Raw genomic sequence first — 16,750 nt, 5'->3', positions numbered from 1 at the left:
TTATCAGGAATATTAGTGAACTCTTGGTGCACGGGTCAAGAAAATTTTTTCAAAAGGGGAAGTAGTTTTTTTTCATACATGAGTTCAAAACTTTGCTGTCTTATAAAAATTAAATTTTCAATAATCGAACTAAAAATGATGTATTTTAAATCTCAAAGGAAATTTCTTCAGCATGAGGTTAACAAACAAATTTATGATTTCAAAAAGCAATGACAAAATGATTCCATACGAAACCTACTGAATGATTTTCTGCAAAAGAATTTAATTCTATTTCATCTTACGCTTTCTTGTAACTCTAATTGCATTAAATTTTCTTCAATTAATTAAAAATATTCATTATGAACTTTCCAATAAGTTATGCGTCGATAATCAACAATAATAAACAATATGCAGCAAATTGCATAAAGACAACTTTTTTTTTTCCAAACTTATCTATCGATTCTCTTTCGTAGTATTTCACACAACTTTAAAAATTTTCTTGATAGAAAAACTCCATGCTATAATTTTTACACCAATCTTATGAGTGCGTCTGACAATTGTTTGTTTTTTTATAGCATTTTTAAAAAACGGAATAGCTTAACATTTTGAAGTAATTATAAGAAAATTCTCACGAAGTATTAATTGAGAATCAATTATTAGAAAATATCAAGAGGCAGTTTAAATAAAAGAGTGAAAGATTGATTAAAAAAAAATGAATAAGTTCAAAAAATAATGAGAAAAATGTTTCCGTAACTTGTTGATTTTCAGTATGTAACAGGTCAAACTTCCCTCTCTTCGAGTCTATCTATCGCGATCGTGGGTGGTTGGGTGCTCAGTATATAAAGCTCTCACCTGACCATTACAATTCCACAGTTTCACCCTAGCACGCTCAAACTTACAGGCTTGTCATCGTGCAAGCTCGTCGTCATACTCATTTGACACATTAATAATTATAAATTTTATTTCAATTACAAACGAATATACAACAGATATCAAAATAATTATTTGATTTAAAAAAGAAGTGTTTTTTGATTATCAAATTTATTTTCAAAGTTCAAAGTAATCGACGAATGTAATGGAGTGAAAACAACAAATCCCAACATTGAACAAAAATTTTTCTAAAATTAGGTAACGGAAAAAAAAATTAATTAATTAGTGACAAGTGTGATTAAAAAAACCATATCAATAACAATTTGACACTTAAAAAATAATTATCTATTTATTAAAGTATATTATTATTTTATGTTATAATAATTTTTTATTGTAATTTACTCTATATGCTGGGATGTCGTGTAATAATATAAATACAAGTAAGCCCTCTATGATCCGGATAATTAACTTGGAAAGAACAAAGATGATTGCGTGCTTATGTATCATCTTCACCCTCGTAAACGTTGCCTTTAGTCAACCGAATTTTTACACTCATGGTCGATATGGTAAACGGGAAGAGACCCCACCAAGTAAGCACACTTTTATCATTTATTTGTTCATTTGAATAATTTTATTTTTTTTTTGTTTTTATTACTTTTCAATGAATTTTTATGTCTTTTTGTACTTTATTTACTTTTTATAGGTATTTAAAAATATATCCAGAATCATAAAATAATTATTTTAAAATTGTTATTTTAGCTCTAAAAATGAAATTTTTTTAAAATGTCACTATCTTTATAAGTAAATTACGACTTAAAAAATAATTTTTATTTTTTTTCGTAGAACAAACGACTTTTTGAATAAATTTTTATTTAGCAATAACAATATTTTCATCGAAAATAACAAACGAATGATTCATTAAATTTTTAATAATTTTTTTTCAAACAATGCACTCGTTTATCTAGATTATAACATTCTATAATACCATTAAATACGCAGTTTTGTAGAAAGTTAAGATATAAGGTGGACTCAGTAGAAGTTTATAAAAAATTTTCTTTTTAGTTATAGAGAAAATGTTGTTCATAATAACGATAAAAATCCTATCAAAATTTAAGCACTCAAGTTTAATATTAATGCCCTAATTTCCTAGTTCAATAACACAGAAAAAATTATTTTTCAATATTGTGAATTTACTAGTTCATTAATAGATATTATAGATAAAATGTATATCGATACCCAGGTTCTAAGATTTCTCAATCCACAAAATTTCACAACTTGACTATTTTTTAAAAATCGATTCATAAAAATATCATGCAGTTAATATTAAAAATTCAGACGTCAAATTGTTTAATGACTATTTGTAAACAAATATTTTCATTCATTGAATTTAATTTCATCAATGCTAGAAATGAACGTTTTTTATTGTCTACTATAAAATTTTCTGCTGTAAAAATGTGGGTTACGATATCTTAGATCGTGGATATCGATATATAATCTCAAGAAAATTTCATGATTGAAGTAGTACCCTTACCAAGTGGCTTTTCTTAGGATTGTTTCAAAATTTAGACGTTAATCTTCAGATAAATTTGCATGGATTTATGCAGAATGAAATTTTTCAACAATACAGTTTCGGAGACATTGAATTTCAAGTTTGAGTTTTTGAGACTCTCTCTTATACATTGCACTATACAGGATACCGGCAAATTTATTTATATAGGTGATTTTCACTGAGAAACCCCATTAAGATCCCGAGTAAAAACAGAATTCCGCCGCACCACCGCCGCAACACCGCTGCACGGCTTTTTAAGCGCCGCACCACCGCTGCACTACAGCCGTGACAATTTTGGTTATTTTATAAGTGCCGTATCACCGCCGCACCACCGCCGTGACAAGTAAAGAATTTATCTATTCGCCGCACTACCGCCGCACCAGCGCCGTGACAAGTAAATAAATTTCTATTCGCCGCACCACCGCTGCACCACCGCCGCACCATACCACTGTTTGATGGTATATACATTGAAATGATATATTCGTTGATCATTCAAATAGCTTAACTAAATTTTTTAAGTTAAGTATGGCTTGCAGTGCAATTGGTAATGTTCGAGACTTCCATGCAGACGATCCAGGTTCGAATCCCATCACAGTTCAATTTTTAAAATTCTTTCAGAATATTTCGATAGGCGTACCGCTTCTGTGCAACCCGAGGACGAAATTAAAAATCTACATCAACAATACGACTAAAAAAATCAATAATTTCGCGGTGCTTTGGCCTGATTTAAAAAAAATTTTTTTTTTTAATATTAGGCATTCGATTAAAAGGAGGTTGATCAATAGGCCTTACATAAAGATTTCTAGTCGCATTATTTATTAATTAATTATTGTGTGATAAATTAATTATGATACCATTTTTTGTGAAATTGTAGGTATGATTTAGCATTGGTGCGGCGGTGGTGCAGCGGTAGTGCGGCGATGCTAGGGGGAGTAAATTTTTAGCGTGCGGCGTAATAGTCCGCCAAACGGCGGTCGTGCAGCGGTGGTGCGGCGGTCGAACGAAATTTATTATTTTTCCGTAAAAAATAATAATTTCATTTTTACTCGGGATTGTTTTAAAAAACTAAATTCATATTAATTAATAAATAATAAATTTTTAGAATAATTTCTAAGATATGATTAATAAATTAGTTCACAAATGTTCATGAGTAAAAGTGAATGAAGGATAGTAAATGGGAGAATGAGAAATAGCGATAACTATACTGTATTTAACGTACTGATGTAGTATGTGAGGGTACTACTTTAAGCATATTTTTTTTTTTTTGAAATCGTTAATGGTTAAAAAGAAATTTCTAATTTATATTGAAAAATATTAAATTGTGTGTAAGTGACAGCTAATATTAATACCATATAATATTTCTATTAGTTTTATGGAAAGAATTTGGCAAAAAATCTTTTCGAGTTTATTATTATCGTTGCTCGTATACTAATCTATAACTATACATTGTTTATGAGTAATAGATATAAAATAAATGTTGCAACGTAAGCTTTTTTAATAAATAATAGTCGAATTATTCAAGAATTTTCCTGTTCAATTCAAGATAAAATTTTTCAGAATGATTTTTGTTTACGGTCTTTGTTCTTGAACTAACTTATTTTTTTTTTTATTGGAGTAGATCAGTCATCAATTTTTTGATATTAAGCTGTCAATTGCAATCCTTGAAACGTTACTGATAGTCTAAAATCGTTTTATCCAAAAAGTGAAAAAAAGGGAACATTATTTGTGATAAACTATGCAAAATTTTAGATATTCAAGCTCTTTAAATGGCTTGATGCTATTTACAAGTAATAATAGTCACTTGAACAAAATTAAATAATTCTTTTGAAAAGTTCGACATTTTTCTCTTATTTTCATCGAGAGAGGTTAATGTTCGTAATTCGTGAAATTAACTATAAATCTAATTCGGAGCAATAAAGATTAGTAATTAACTTGAAATATCAGCATGAATATGAATCGAACTAATCACGACTATGGCCAAATTTTAACAGTTCAGGCTCGGCCTGCTAATAAATGTAACAGGACTAGTTGTGATATTTATTTTTAAATATAGATCCCAACTAATTAACGTAAATGAGAGGAAAAATTCTTTCACGCTAGCCTATAATCCACAATTTTTATAAAAATAGTGTATTGTGTTGGAGTAATTTATTTGCCTATATGAGTTCTGCTCTTCTGTATGTAATTAACTTGTTGCTCGTTGGTCTTCTATTATGCGTCATTTGATCCTTGCAAGAAAAGGAGCTGTGGTTTGTTTTTGCTTTGTGGGTTTGCTAACTGTCGGATGAGCTTATTTCTAGTGAACGAAATACAATAGAGTATAGTTAAATTTATATTTAGGTTACTCTACCATACATTCATCCCACGTGGTGTTAATTATTGTTGTAGAATCACGGTGTAAGCATTAATTTTGTACTCGTTAAGCAGTACCAATGTCGATTGAAATTAGAGAATCATCTCGTAAAATACTTTGTTGTGTTCAATTATGTAATTACAAAGTTTAATTTGTATTTACACTCTTGAATGCGAATTTTGAATGAAAGTGACGTGATAAGTAATATTTATTTTAATGGAATCAAATAGTTATATTTTTTTTGTTATCATGAATGATAAAACTAGTTCTTGACTCAATAATATAAAATCCTTGAAGAAAAATGGAATTGCACAGAAAACAAAAATTGAATCAAGTAAATTATTGTGAAAAACTTTATTGTCTTGATTTGAGTTGAAAAATTCTTAACCGAAGAAATTTTTCTTAGTTCAAAAATTTCTATCTTTATTCAAGTAAATTTTGTTTTTAGTGTAATTAAATTAAGACAGTATCGATAATGGTTACTTTTCTACCACTGTACTATTTTGAATTTAATACAATCAGAAAGTTGTTTACGTGAATTTGTTCCATTTCATGATTTTATACACTGATAAAAAGGTTAACTTAATTCAAGAAAAAATTCTAAAACCTAAAAAAAAATTATTTAAATCAAGAATAATATCTTGGCTCAAAAAATGATGTCTTAGTTTAAAATTTTTACTCTTGTTGTTAATTTTTTGTCAGTGTATATTTTTGGCCGGTTGTCAATCTTTTTATATTAATTTTCTGGTACAGTTTTGATTAGATTGTTGATTCTTCAAGTTTATTCCGTCTCATTTTCTATGAAATTATTGGTAATAAATCCTGTCATACTAATATTATTTTTACATTTATTTAAAAATGATCAAAATTATATATGTTGTGATCAAAAATATGAAAAAATATTGAGCTTGAGTTTTTTACGTCAAAATTTTGAATTTTTTTTCGTCATATACCTAGTTGTTAATTTGCAAGAATTTAATTTTAATTCAACTTAAATCATTAAATTAGTTTTTAAAAAAGCTTGAAAGTAAATTTCTCATTTAGTTGAAAATTTATAATATTCTCATACAGCTACGAGAAGTTGCTAAATAATTTAATTATTATTCTATTCTTTTTCTATCGAAATGATTTCAAATAATACATCACTCAAATGAGTTTTTCTTTCAACTCCTACACAAAAAATATTTTGGGCAAAGTTAAGGTATATTTATAAATAGAACTTAGAAATAAATTATAAGTTTTGTACTGTTGTATCTCAACAAAAACAGATTTATTAAATTTGGTGGTACACAACTTATTAGAATGTGGGTAACAATAACGCGTATGTATGAAAAAACATTACCTTACACGCGATCAGCGTTAATTTTAACGAAAAATTTTTCCAGTTAGAGTTAATTTAGTATGAAAATAAGTGAAACACTTTTTTTTTTATAAATTGAAAAAGTTTTGTTATCAACAGCAGTTTTAGTTCGCAAACCTTATAAATAATATGTAGCTCACGCGACCAAAAGAAACCTAAGTCATCATTTATAGAGAGTTTGCTCAAATTATTTACTAATTAGTTTTCAGTAATTACATTACAAACGTTGTAATAATTGTATAAAATTATTTAAAGTAATTAATTTGTTAGCAGCCGGTGAAGTAAACTTCAACTTTGGAAGCAGATACGGACGAGGCGAAAATATTGAACCAAAAGCAACAAACGATAAATCCAATGAACTAATGGCACGAGTTGATCGTTTTTACCTTGGAAGTCGGTATGGAAAACGAGAAAGGAACAATAACAATTTATTTGGTAGCAGTAATGGAGAAAATTTCATCGATTTAAATAATATTCAAGATGTTTTGAGATATTTTTATCGCTTGCAACGGCGTACCAAACAGTTACCTAAAGATAATGTTGACTATATTGACGGTGAAAATTTCAAAAGCAAAAATGATCAATACATTTTCCATAAAGACAATTTTATCAAGTGGAAACCATCAGTTCCTAAGGTAATTTTACTTCTATGTTGTTATCATAGATTATAAACACTTTTTATTACGTCAATAATAGAGTAAGTACCAGTGCAAGAAAGACCGTTTGATGGCTAAGAGGTTTACGACTTACCAACGTAACGAAAAAGAAACATTACCGATAATACAGTTGCTTTGAGCGCCATGAGCCATAATCTACATAAATATTTTATTATCAATTTACTAAAAACATTTTTATTTCAAGATAGAGATGATGCTACTTTTTTATTTAATTTTTATGTCAAATAATGTATTCCCATAAAAGTTGATCTATATTAGGATAGACGCACGACATTCTTTCGTTGAAAATTTTATTAGAGCAGACCAAAAGGGAAGTCAGGTCGGAAATTTAATTACAAACTTAGAAAAAAAAAGTTTCAAATTAAATATTGTGTTTGAATACGAGCTACACTGAAAAAAAATTAACTTGAATGAAGAGAAAAATTCTTGAACCAAGAAAATAATTTTGGAGAGTTTCATTGTTGAATTGAGATGAAAAATTCTTGAATTAAGTAAAATTTACTTGAACTGAGAAAAATTCCTTAGTTTAAAAATTTTTCTGCTCAAATCAAAAAGATGAAATTCTTCAAAATTATTTACTTGATTCAAGTAAATTTTTTTTCTGTGTACGAAGGAGTGAATTATTTAACTAAATAATTAATGTAAAATTATCTAACTCAAATATGAGAACTTCCCTGCATAGTTACATTTTTGGAATATGTCACACGAATTATCAGTTATCATCTAAAAGTAACAAATAAATTGTGTAATACTTATGGTACCGTGCAATATTTAATTAATAGATATAATTAATTATACGATATAGATAAAATTTTCTCAAGTGACGTATCATCATAACATCAAATATTACGTGAAGTATTTATCCTTATTAACATTCTTTTATCAAACAAAGTTAAAAAGTTATTTGGATTGAAGTTTGAACTGAATTTGATATTTTTTAAAAGTGATTTTTTGAAATTTTTCGATAGCGGTAGTCCGAATATATATCATTAAAGTAGTCTAATAATATTCGTTAGAAAATAATTCCAATCTTTCTTTTTTTTTTAAACTAATAATTTTTCAAATTAAAATCATTGATTTTCATGGCAAGAATTTATTTTCTTTTTATATTACTCTGAATTCGTAAATGGTTAGATGTCGAATATTTGAATAAAAATTAATTTATGTTGAAAAATAAAAAACAAATCTTAGATACTCGATTTTTGTAAAGGAAACTTCAAATTTTTATTTGTTTCTTGAATTCAAAATGATTAGTGATATTAAAATCAGCAGACATCTGACATTTTTTGAATTTTGATAACTATTAAATCATGGTGGAAAAAAATTTTTTTTTTATTTTACGTGGAAATTTATTCTAAATTTTTTTTTTTTAATAATTTAGTTATTATAAAAATCTTAACTGTTTTCAGATGCTTGTTAATTTCATTCTCATAATTAAATACAATTTTTAAATAGAATTAATTGATAAAGTTTATCGAAATCGAATAAATTAATTAAATCTGCACAACTCACTACCCGACTAGAAATTTCGTGAGGCATTGCCGAACAATCAATTCGGTGCAAGTTTGGCTTTCCGAACTTTGGCAAGCCCAATTCACGCCTTATTAATTCCACTATAGGTAAGCCAAAGTTCGACACTGCCATAGTTTTTCCAAGCTACGCTCAAATTCGGCAAACCGAACTTCGGCAAATCTTCGATAACCGTGATTTCATGCAAGTCAGGCATACCAATAGTTTGTCAAACTTCGTTCTGCCGTAGGTTTTCCAAGCTTCACCCAAGTTTGGCAAACCGAACTTCAGCAAATCTACGGTAATTGTGACTTCATGCAAGTCAGGCTTACTAATAGTATGTTAAACTCCCGACTAGAACTTGTAGTGAGGAATACTGAAGGATTAGTGAGGGACAAGTTTGGTTTGCCTAACTTAGGCCTGCCTAAGTTGCTCCTCATAAAAACCAAGGTAGGCAGAACGAAAATTGGCATGCCGAAAATATTCCAAATTTGGTTGTGATCCTAAAACTGTGGCATTGCCGAGGTCCGGCATATTACGGAAATGCCGGACTGATTTGTAATAACGGTAACCATAAATAATTGTTGAAGTTCAGCTTGCCAAACTTGGACGTAACTAGGAAAGTCTCATGGATTCCTTAAGTTTGATATATCATGGGAATGCCGAACTGGTTTCAAGTAACAATAACCTGAGTTTTGTCAGTTTGAAGCGAACTTGGCTTTCCAAACTTAGGCTACCCCAATTCGAATCTTATTTGGTTTAAATTAGGCAAGCCGAACTTTGGTTGTGCTTATAAGTATCTTGAAGCACGAAGTCGCTCATCATCGGCGTAGCGTCGCGGTATGGTATAGGGCTCTCGTGCGTCGGGTACGGTGTTCGAGTCTCGCGTTCGACATGTACGATTTTTAATAATTAATAATTACTATTAAGGCAAGTGTGAAGTAAAGTTAAGTGTTATGTATGACTAATGTATCTAACTCCTACATCATCTCCTTCCCCCTTGACTTATCAAATCTACCAATCAAAAAAAACTTCTTCACATAAAAAAACGCTCCAAAAAATAAAAAAAAAAATTACCGAAAAACTAAAATTAAATAATAAAAAATAATATTAAATAAAAGCAAAAAAAATTTGTTTTTTTTTTATTCACGAAATATTTGAAAAATTTAGTCCTAAATTCCAAATTTATACTTAAAATAGTAAAAGTAGTAACAAAAATAAGCATTTGTTATTATTAATTTTCGCTTGATAATAAAAAGCTAAAAACCAAGAAAGAATTAAATTTGGATTCTTCCTTGCGAATTTGGTTTCCGAAATGCTGCCTACTTAGGTAGCCAAATTCGGACCGAATGAGGTTTAGATAATCACCAGCAAGTGTGGCATCCCAAACTTCGGCCAGGTTTGGATGCCTCACTTACCGCAAGTTTGGAATTCGGCATGCCTTACTTGCACCAAATCACTGCCTCACTGAAATTTCTAGTCGGGTAGACATTTTAAAAATAAACTATTTTTGTTTACAGATTGATTCTGCTATCCCAATGAGCTCCTGTGAACAATGAAGATGTAGTAATAACGTAATCGCAACTATAGTGTACTTATATTTTAAATAAAACACAAAATACCATAAACCATTCAATCATAGCACAAACAAAACATAATAATAAAATAAAAAATAAACAAACAATGACTATAATTTAATAAAAACGCTTTTCTCGCAATTTTCAAATTAAAAATAATTATTTCACAATATAACAAAGAAATATTATAAATTATAAACATATCTAATTAATCTTTTTACTATTAATTATTATAATAGTAAATATAAAATTATCCACAAAAGAAAAGTATATTTTCGAGCGTAAATAATTATTCTATGACTTGTATAAAATTGTATCTTCGTAATTATTGAAAGGTCAATTGAAAATAAAAATATGATAAATATATACAGCATGTTTCTATTAAGCGAAAGTCTATACGACGTTCTTGAAGATCGATTGTTGAACCTGTCACGCTTGGTACCTAACTATTTTTTATTATATTCTTAAAACTATACTTCCTACTGTAATTAATGAAAATACCTTTCTTTACAATAAATATATGCTTAAAATTATTTATCATTCCAATAATTACAGCCATATAATTATATCTATAAATAATCTTTAATTTATGTGCATATTAATTTGTAAGAGAAAAAATAATTATTAATAGCATTTAATTATTTTGTATCCGATAAATTTATGTACAGATTTTTAATTTCTGTCGGTTGAAATGTGTACTCTCAATTGTTAATTAATACAATCTGAAAAAAATTAAAAAAAAAAAAAGAAAAAAACAAATTTTTATTTAAATAACAACAATTTCGTCGTTAATAAAAGAAAATTGATACTATGTCCAACTTTAATCTTGAATAACTTTTGAAAAAGTAAATTGCTTGAAAAATCACAAGAGACCTTTTATTTAGAACATTTACTTTCCTACAAAAGTATGTGTCGTTTTTTTTTTTTTATGTTGTTTGTAAAAGGAGACATACAATTTCAAAAGTTAAATAAATTTTTTGTTTGTGTTATTTAGACAGAAAATCAAAAATTTTGATGAGTGATCTTTAAATCTCATTATTAAGGCCTCAAATTTTAACAGGATCTTTATCTTGTTACCCAACCAGTATTCAGCACGTAGATTGAGAGATTGACAACTTACGAAAAATTTGAAGGGATCAGCGGCGGAAATTTCCGAACGCTACTGTTCTGTGGTTATAAGTATGAATTTGAGGATGCAAATTAATTTCGGTACATTTTAAAATAAATTATAAATTTAAGTCATGTCTTAGTCACTTTCACTGGCCGTTGAAAATACAAGTCTTACAATATAATGCGGAAGTTTAAATGTCACATAGAGAATACTTAATACATTTTGTTAAAAATAAAATCTTCATTACCACTTTGTATAAACAAAGAGAGCTAGTAAATTGTTGTTTATACAAATTTTTTAAAAGCCCGTTTATTTAAGCGCAGCTATATATTTTAGTGTTTTATTGATTGTTTTCGAATATATTTATTAATAAAGGTCAATAAATTATAATGACATTCAAGGTCGAATCTCAGTCTCTCGTCAGCATAATATGATCGGTGATGTGTGTTTTGAGACCTACTTTTCTACTTCGGAGAAAGTAAGAGGAATCCTTCAGCTCATGTATACCTTTATGCTTGTGAAAGTAATATACATATATATTTATACAGAGATGTATATGAAATTGTATTAAACATAAAGAATTAATTATATTACTTTATTGCTGACCATGTTTTTTTTTATTATGCTTTTTGCAGCTGGTAGTGGCCGAAAAAGGTAGTAAAAGAATAACGCTATTAAATAAGAATAGTTATAAGTTATAATAAAAAATAATTGTGATTAAATTAATAATTATGTTATTTTGACTTTCCAATAGACCTTAAATAAATGGTTATTTTTTAAAATCTGTATAAATAAAACTTTTAACCGGATGTGGCTGATTGGAAAGTATTTTGATCGACTTTTACATTAAAAACACTGTTATTTTCAATTAATTTGTTTTAATGCGATGAGTTGTGATATTTATTTCATTTTCAGTGAAACAATCTGGAAAGATATTAAATAGAAAAAATTAGATGTTTTTATGATAATTATACTTATTTGTAATAAAGCTGATTTTATTTTTATTGAAGCCAATAGTTTGCTGAAATTCATTTTTTGTCTAAAGTAAATAATTATTAACACTCAACCTATATTTATTGCTGTTTAATTTATTTACTATATTTAAGAGTTTTTTAAATAATTGTTAAGCTTAAAAATTTCGTTTTTACACCGTCTTAAATAACTACATAAAATGTTTAATATATCTAATCGAGCCTCGAATAATTTTTGAAAGAGTGAATTTTTCAAAAAATATTAATACATCTAAAGGGTTCAATGTGCTTCAAAAATTCGCAATGTTACTTCTAGTAAGTTATTTATGGAATAAGGCATAAAATTAGAAGGGTCGTTCAAATTTGGAATATTGCGGGGTGTTAGTCAAATTGTTTGACTAGAAATTTGATACATGGTGATAATTTTTGGTACTCATTTTATGGTACATGCGTACAGGGTGAAATAGTAAATCGTGTTTGTGTATTTTGGATGAGGCTAACAGATAGTGTTCCGTTGAATAGTATATTTATTGATTAAATTAATAAGTTTTACAAGTGTTATTAGTTTTTCAAGATTTCATTTTGTGCAATATATATTAACGATATTGTTTAATCGCTATTATAAACTGTGTAGTAAGGTAAATATAATTTTATATATTAACATTGAGAATGTTCCAATTTTTGCATGACCACGTATTTTGTAGTATGTATTTCCGAAGCCTGATCAAAAGTTACCAAATTAATAATTGGCAGTTCGATTTTGATGATCATAACCATTTTATTACATTATTGTTATTATAGCCGATTGCTCAATTGGCGAAATTAATAAATCAATATATTAATATAACAACTTACATTTCTGGAAATTACGTTTTATTTAAAGTAGTACGATCATATATACAAACTATAGTGCGCTGAATACGGTATAGTTTTTATTTTTTATTCTCTCATTCATTTTTACTCATGAGCATTTTCGAATATTTTACTAATTTATTAATCATACCTTAGAAAATATGTTGCAAATATAAAACAAATTATTTAAAAAAAATTTAATAATTGTCAATTGATGTTAGTATAGTTATTGGAAAAAAATTTAAAAGGGCTCCTTAGTTATAATCAGTTACATAAGTAAGGTTCTCGGTATCTTTATAGTGCAATGTTTAAAAGCCTCAAAAACTTGAACTTTGAAATTTAATATCACTGAAACTGTATTATTCAGAAAATTTATTCTGCTCCAATGTATGCAGATTTCTGTCAAGATTAATCCATCCAAATTACAAAAAATAAAAAAAAAAAACCCCAAGAACAACCACTTGGTGATGGTACTACTTTGATCAAAAGAGTTCAATACTCCACAAATAAAAGTAGCTGATGCCTTGCGCATCAATCTTAAATATAGCATAATATATTTTTGATAATGCATTGATAAAGGAATCCAACCTATTTTTTGTCAAAAAAAATAAAAAAATAAACATTTTCTAAAAAATAACATTGAATAATATTATTTTATTAAATAAAAAATGCTTTTCTTTTTTCTTAGGAAAATTTTATTGATAATTAGGTACAACAGGAATGAAACCTGCAATGGTCGCATTAATTTTTTTAATTTTCCGCTTTGAAAATTAATAATTTTCATAAGTAGGGAATTATAGATTTTGGTCCAATTTCTCGTACTGAAAAAAAATATACGCCGCATATACGGGGGCAAAAAAATGTATGTGGCGTATATATTTTATATGTGCGACGTATATGTATTTTTGTCAGCATATATGCGCATATATATTTTTTCAGTGTGGGTTTGAGAATGCGAGTTTTCATCAGATCTCCACGTTTTGAGGTTCTAATCTTAAAAACGAATCAACCGATCAAGATAGTTTTTCTATTTTTCCGTCACTTATAAAGCTTAAACTTTTTTCACTTCGCAACTGAATTCTTTCTTTGGCATTGAATACTCTATTTTTTGACAGATTTAAAATTGAATTAGTCGGTTTTCAAAACGCAGTTTTCAGTTAATCAATTATAAAGTTCCAACAATCAGACTTTCTGAAGATTTTTGAACAAAATTTTACTAGACACTCGATTACAAATTTTTCGGAAATGTTTATTTTTTTGGCCAAAAATAGGTTGAACTTTATTTCCGAATAATTATAATAATTATCCGTATTCAATAAACGTACTGTTTGTTGTTACAAATATTAACTCTCAATATTTAAAAAAATGTTTTTGAATGATAATATGCAAACTTCTTAAAATTAAAAAAATTTTAAGATCATTGAAATCTTTTCATCAAAAATGAAAGTCTAAAATAATTTAGATTATTATTTAATAGAAATTGTAATTAATGAATAATTTTTTTTTTCTAAGCGGATCGATTGTGACAAGGCCGATAAATGAAAAAAAAACATAATGGATTCAAAACAAGGAAATGAAAATGCGGCTAAGGTAAACAGAAGATTACTATACAACGCTGTAGTATCCCGTAACATAGAACAGGTTAAGATTCTAATAAATAGAGGAGTTTCTTTAAATACTATATTAGACGGTGACATTACACCGTTATGTTTAGCTATTAAAACCGATAACATTGAACTATCAAAATATCTGTTAGACAAAGGAGCAGATATTAATTATAGCTTCGGTGGCAAAATGCCTTTGCATTTAGCAATTACTTATAGTAGTTTTGATTTTGTCAAATATTTAGTAGATAAAAGTGCCAACATCAATGCTATTATTAGTAAAAAAACTCCATTGCACGTAGCTATTTCAGAAGGAAACGATGAAATTATTAAATATCTATTGGATAAAGGTGCTAATATAAATCCTATTTGTATTAATTGTGCTATCAAATCACCATTACATCTTGCTGTGCGTCTTCGAAATTTGAATATTATCAAATATCTGATAGATAGAGGTGCTTACGTCAACGCTGTTTTTTAAAATAAAACACCGTTGCATCTAGCCATTTCCTTAGATCATGAAGAGACTGATGAAAATAAAAATGAAATTGCTAAATATTTGATACAAAAAGGCGCTAATATTAATTTTGCTTCTGAAAATAAAACTCCTATACATTTAGCAGTGGAGCGTAATAATATAAAATTACTAAAACAATTGCTATCTAAGGGCGCTAGTTTAAACTTCGTTGATAACAATCAATCACCATTGCATTTAGCAATTAACAATAATAATCAAAATAGTAAAGCTTTTATTAAACAAGCGTGTTAATGTGAATTCTATTTGTGACAATAAAACACCGTTATATTTAGCTCTTCGTAATAATAACAACAAGATAGTTAAATTGTTGTTAAAGAATGGTGCTGACATTGATGCCTTTTGCGACAACAAAACGTCACTAAATTTAGCAATCATTCACAAAAACTTAAAATCAGTTCGAGATTTGGTTCACAGAGGCGCTAATGTGAATCTTATTTCTAATGGTATAGCGCCATTACAATTAGCTATAAATAACAAAAGTCTAAAATTGGTGAAATTTTTGATAGAGAATGGTGCTGATCTGACTGCTATTTGTGACCGTGAAATTCTACTTGGTGTGGCCGCTTGTAGAAACCCGTTCGAAATAGCTCAATATTTGTTAGAAAAACTTCTACCAGTGACAAAAGATCGTTTATTCCTGAGGCCGCTGATCATTACATGTTGCAAGCAGTCAGAAGCTTGTCAAATAACCATACGGATGTGAATTCTATTGATCTCAAAAGATCACCATCATATTTAACAGTCAAAAATCCATTGGAATTAGTTGAACGTTTGGCAGCGAATTGTGGTTATAAGAATGTAGATTGGGGCCAATTAGATTGAAAAATACTATTAAGATTAGCTGTTTATAGACATTACAATTCAATGGCAAGATTTATCATGGAGCAAGATGCTACTTTAATTACTACTGAAATACTTCATGTAGCTATTCAATATGATAACTTAGAAATAGTTTCGTATTTGATAGCCAAAGGTAGGGTCAATGTAAATGAGTTTTATGACAATCGAATACTGTTTTTTTACGCTTTGAAAGCTGGTAGTTGTAAAATCATTGAGTTTCTAATTGATAACCAAGCTGAAGTCAGTTGTATTTATAATAACATGAGCTGCCTACAAATTATGATGGTGCATTATACAACCGTATCAGCTAATGTTAAGTATCTACTAATGGCTGGTTATGATGTCAACATGGAAGATGAGAACAAAAAAGTTGCCGCTGATTATCTGGAACAATATAATCATAAACGTGATTTTGTTGAGATTGTTCAAAAGCACATTATCAAATTAATAGCCGCAAATTTGTACGTATGTTCAAAAAATAAAAAAGCGGCTCTTGCTCACAAGAGTTATAATTTAATTTATCTTCAGTGTGCTAAAGAAGTCAATTTGATGAAGCTTGATGAAGCGTCGATTACTTTTGATGTTAGAGTAACTTGTCATGATTTGTTGAGAAAATCAATTCATAAATCAGCTTTGAGATTCAAGTATTTGTTTCGAAATAGATTTTGTAATTTTGAGAAACCATGTATTCCGTCAGAAATTTTACCTAGGCTTAATCATTACGGAAGTATAGAGTTTCGGCTTGTAAAAGTGTTAGAAAGAGCAGAATTCTTAGTCAAAGTAGACGATTTTGTTATTGATATTGCTCAAAGTTTGTTATTAGATCCGGAAGTTATGCGGGAATTTTTTGAATATTTTAGTAATCAAGAGTTGAAGTTAATTCCTGATTTCTTATAATAACTATTTTTATTCATGTCAAATATTTATTAATCGGTAAAAGATATCGGAAAGAGATGTAGA

At 28.1% G+C, this 16,750-nt stretch overlaps 3 protein-coding genes across 5 annotated transcripts; all 3 read left to right on the top strand.

The window, feature by feature from the left end:
- Positions 1 to 861: 861 nt before the first annotated feature.
- LOC123269215 lies at positions 862 to 9,992 on the top strand. Of its 3 annotated transcripts, XM_044734811.1 has the most exons (4): positions 862 to 1,107; positions 1,291 to 1,439; positions 6,382 to 6,746; positions 9,818 to 9,992. In XM_044734811.1, exons 2-4 carry the CDS (start codon positions 1,301 to 1,303, stop codon positions 9,854 to 9,856), a joined length of 543 nt encoding a protein of 180 aa, XP_044590746.1. In that variant the 5' UTR covers positions 862 to 1,107; positions 1,291 to 1,300; the 3' UTR covers positions 9,857 to 9,992. The 3 variants fall into 3 exon arrangements, with proteins under 3 accessions (XP_044590746.1, XP_044590745.1, XP_044590744.1); XM_044734810.1 differs by lacking the exon at positions 862 to 1,107 and having other exon boundaries at positions 1,214 to 1,439; positions 6,385 to 6,746; XM_044734809.1 differs by lacking the exon at positions 862 to 1,107 and having other exon boundaries at positions 1,214 to 1,439.
- Positions 9,993 to 12,329: 2,337 nt separating this feature from the next.
- LOC123269202 lies at positions 12,330 to 16,750 on the top strand. The gene is made up of 2 exons (XM_044734793.1): positions 12,330 to 12,594; positions 14,321 to 16,750. Exon 2 carries the CDS (start codon positions 15,815 to 15,817, stop codon positions 16,685 to 16,687), a length of 873 nt encoding a protein of 290 aa, XP_044590728.1. The 5' UTR covers positions 12,330 to 12,594; positions 14,321 to 15,814; the 3' UTR covers positions 16,688 to 16,750.
- LOC123269733 (putative ankyrin repeat protein RF_0381) lies at positions 14,363 to 15,653 on the top strand. The gene is made up of 4 exons (XM_044735569.1): positions 14,363 to 14,867; positions 14,985 to 15,176; positions 15,223 to 15,393; positions 15,457 to 15,653. The coding sequence occupies exons 1-4, from the start codon at positions 14,363 to 14,365 to the stop codon at positions 15,651 to 15,653; spliced, it is 1,065 nt and encodes a 354-aa protein (XP_044591504.1).

This window comes from Cotesia glomerata, linkage group LG7 (genome assembly GCF_020080835.1).
Source record: "Cotesia glomerata isolate CgM1 linkage group LG7, MPM_Cglom_v2.3, whole genome shotgun sequence".
NCBI lineage: Eukaryota > Metazoa > Arthropoda > Insecta > Hymenoptera > Braconidae > Cotesia > Cotesia glomerata.
This window is presented reverse-complemented; position numbering and strand designations above follow the sequence as displayed.

Bases quoted from the DNA above. Each gene is read 5' to 3' on its own strand.
- LOC123269215 (XM_044734809.1), top strand. From the start codon at position 1,265: ATGTCGTGTAATAATATAAATACAAGTAAGCCCTCTATGATCCGGATA. The intron at 1,440-6,381 runs GTAAGCACACTT...TTAATTTGTTAG, and splicing joins ACGGGAAGAGACCCCACCAA to CAGCCGGTGAAGTAAACTTC. The intron at 6,747-9,817 runs GTAATTTTACTT...TTTTGTTTACAG, and splicing joins GGAAACCATCAGTTCCTAAG to ATTGATTCTGCTATCCCAAT.
- LOC123269733 (XM_044735569.1), top strand. From the start codon at position 14,363: ATGGATTCAAAACAAGGAAATGAAAATGCGGCTAAGGTAAACAGAAGA. The intron at 14,868-14,984 runs GTGCTTACGTCA...TGATACAAAAAG, and splicing joins CAAATATCTGATAGATAGAG to GCGCTAATATTAATTTTGCT. The intron at 15,177-15,222 runs GTTAATGTGAAT...CGTTATATTTAG, and splicing joins AGCTTTTATTAAACAAGCGT to CTCTTCGTAATAATAACAAC.
- LOC123269202 (XM_044734793.1), top strand. From the start codon at position 15,815: ATGGCAAGATTTATCATGGAGCAAGATGCTACTTTAATTACTACTGAA.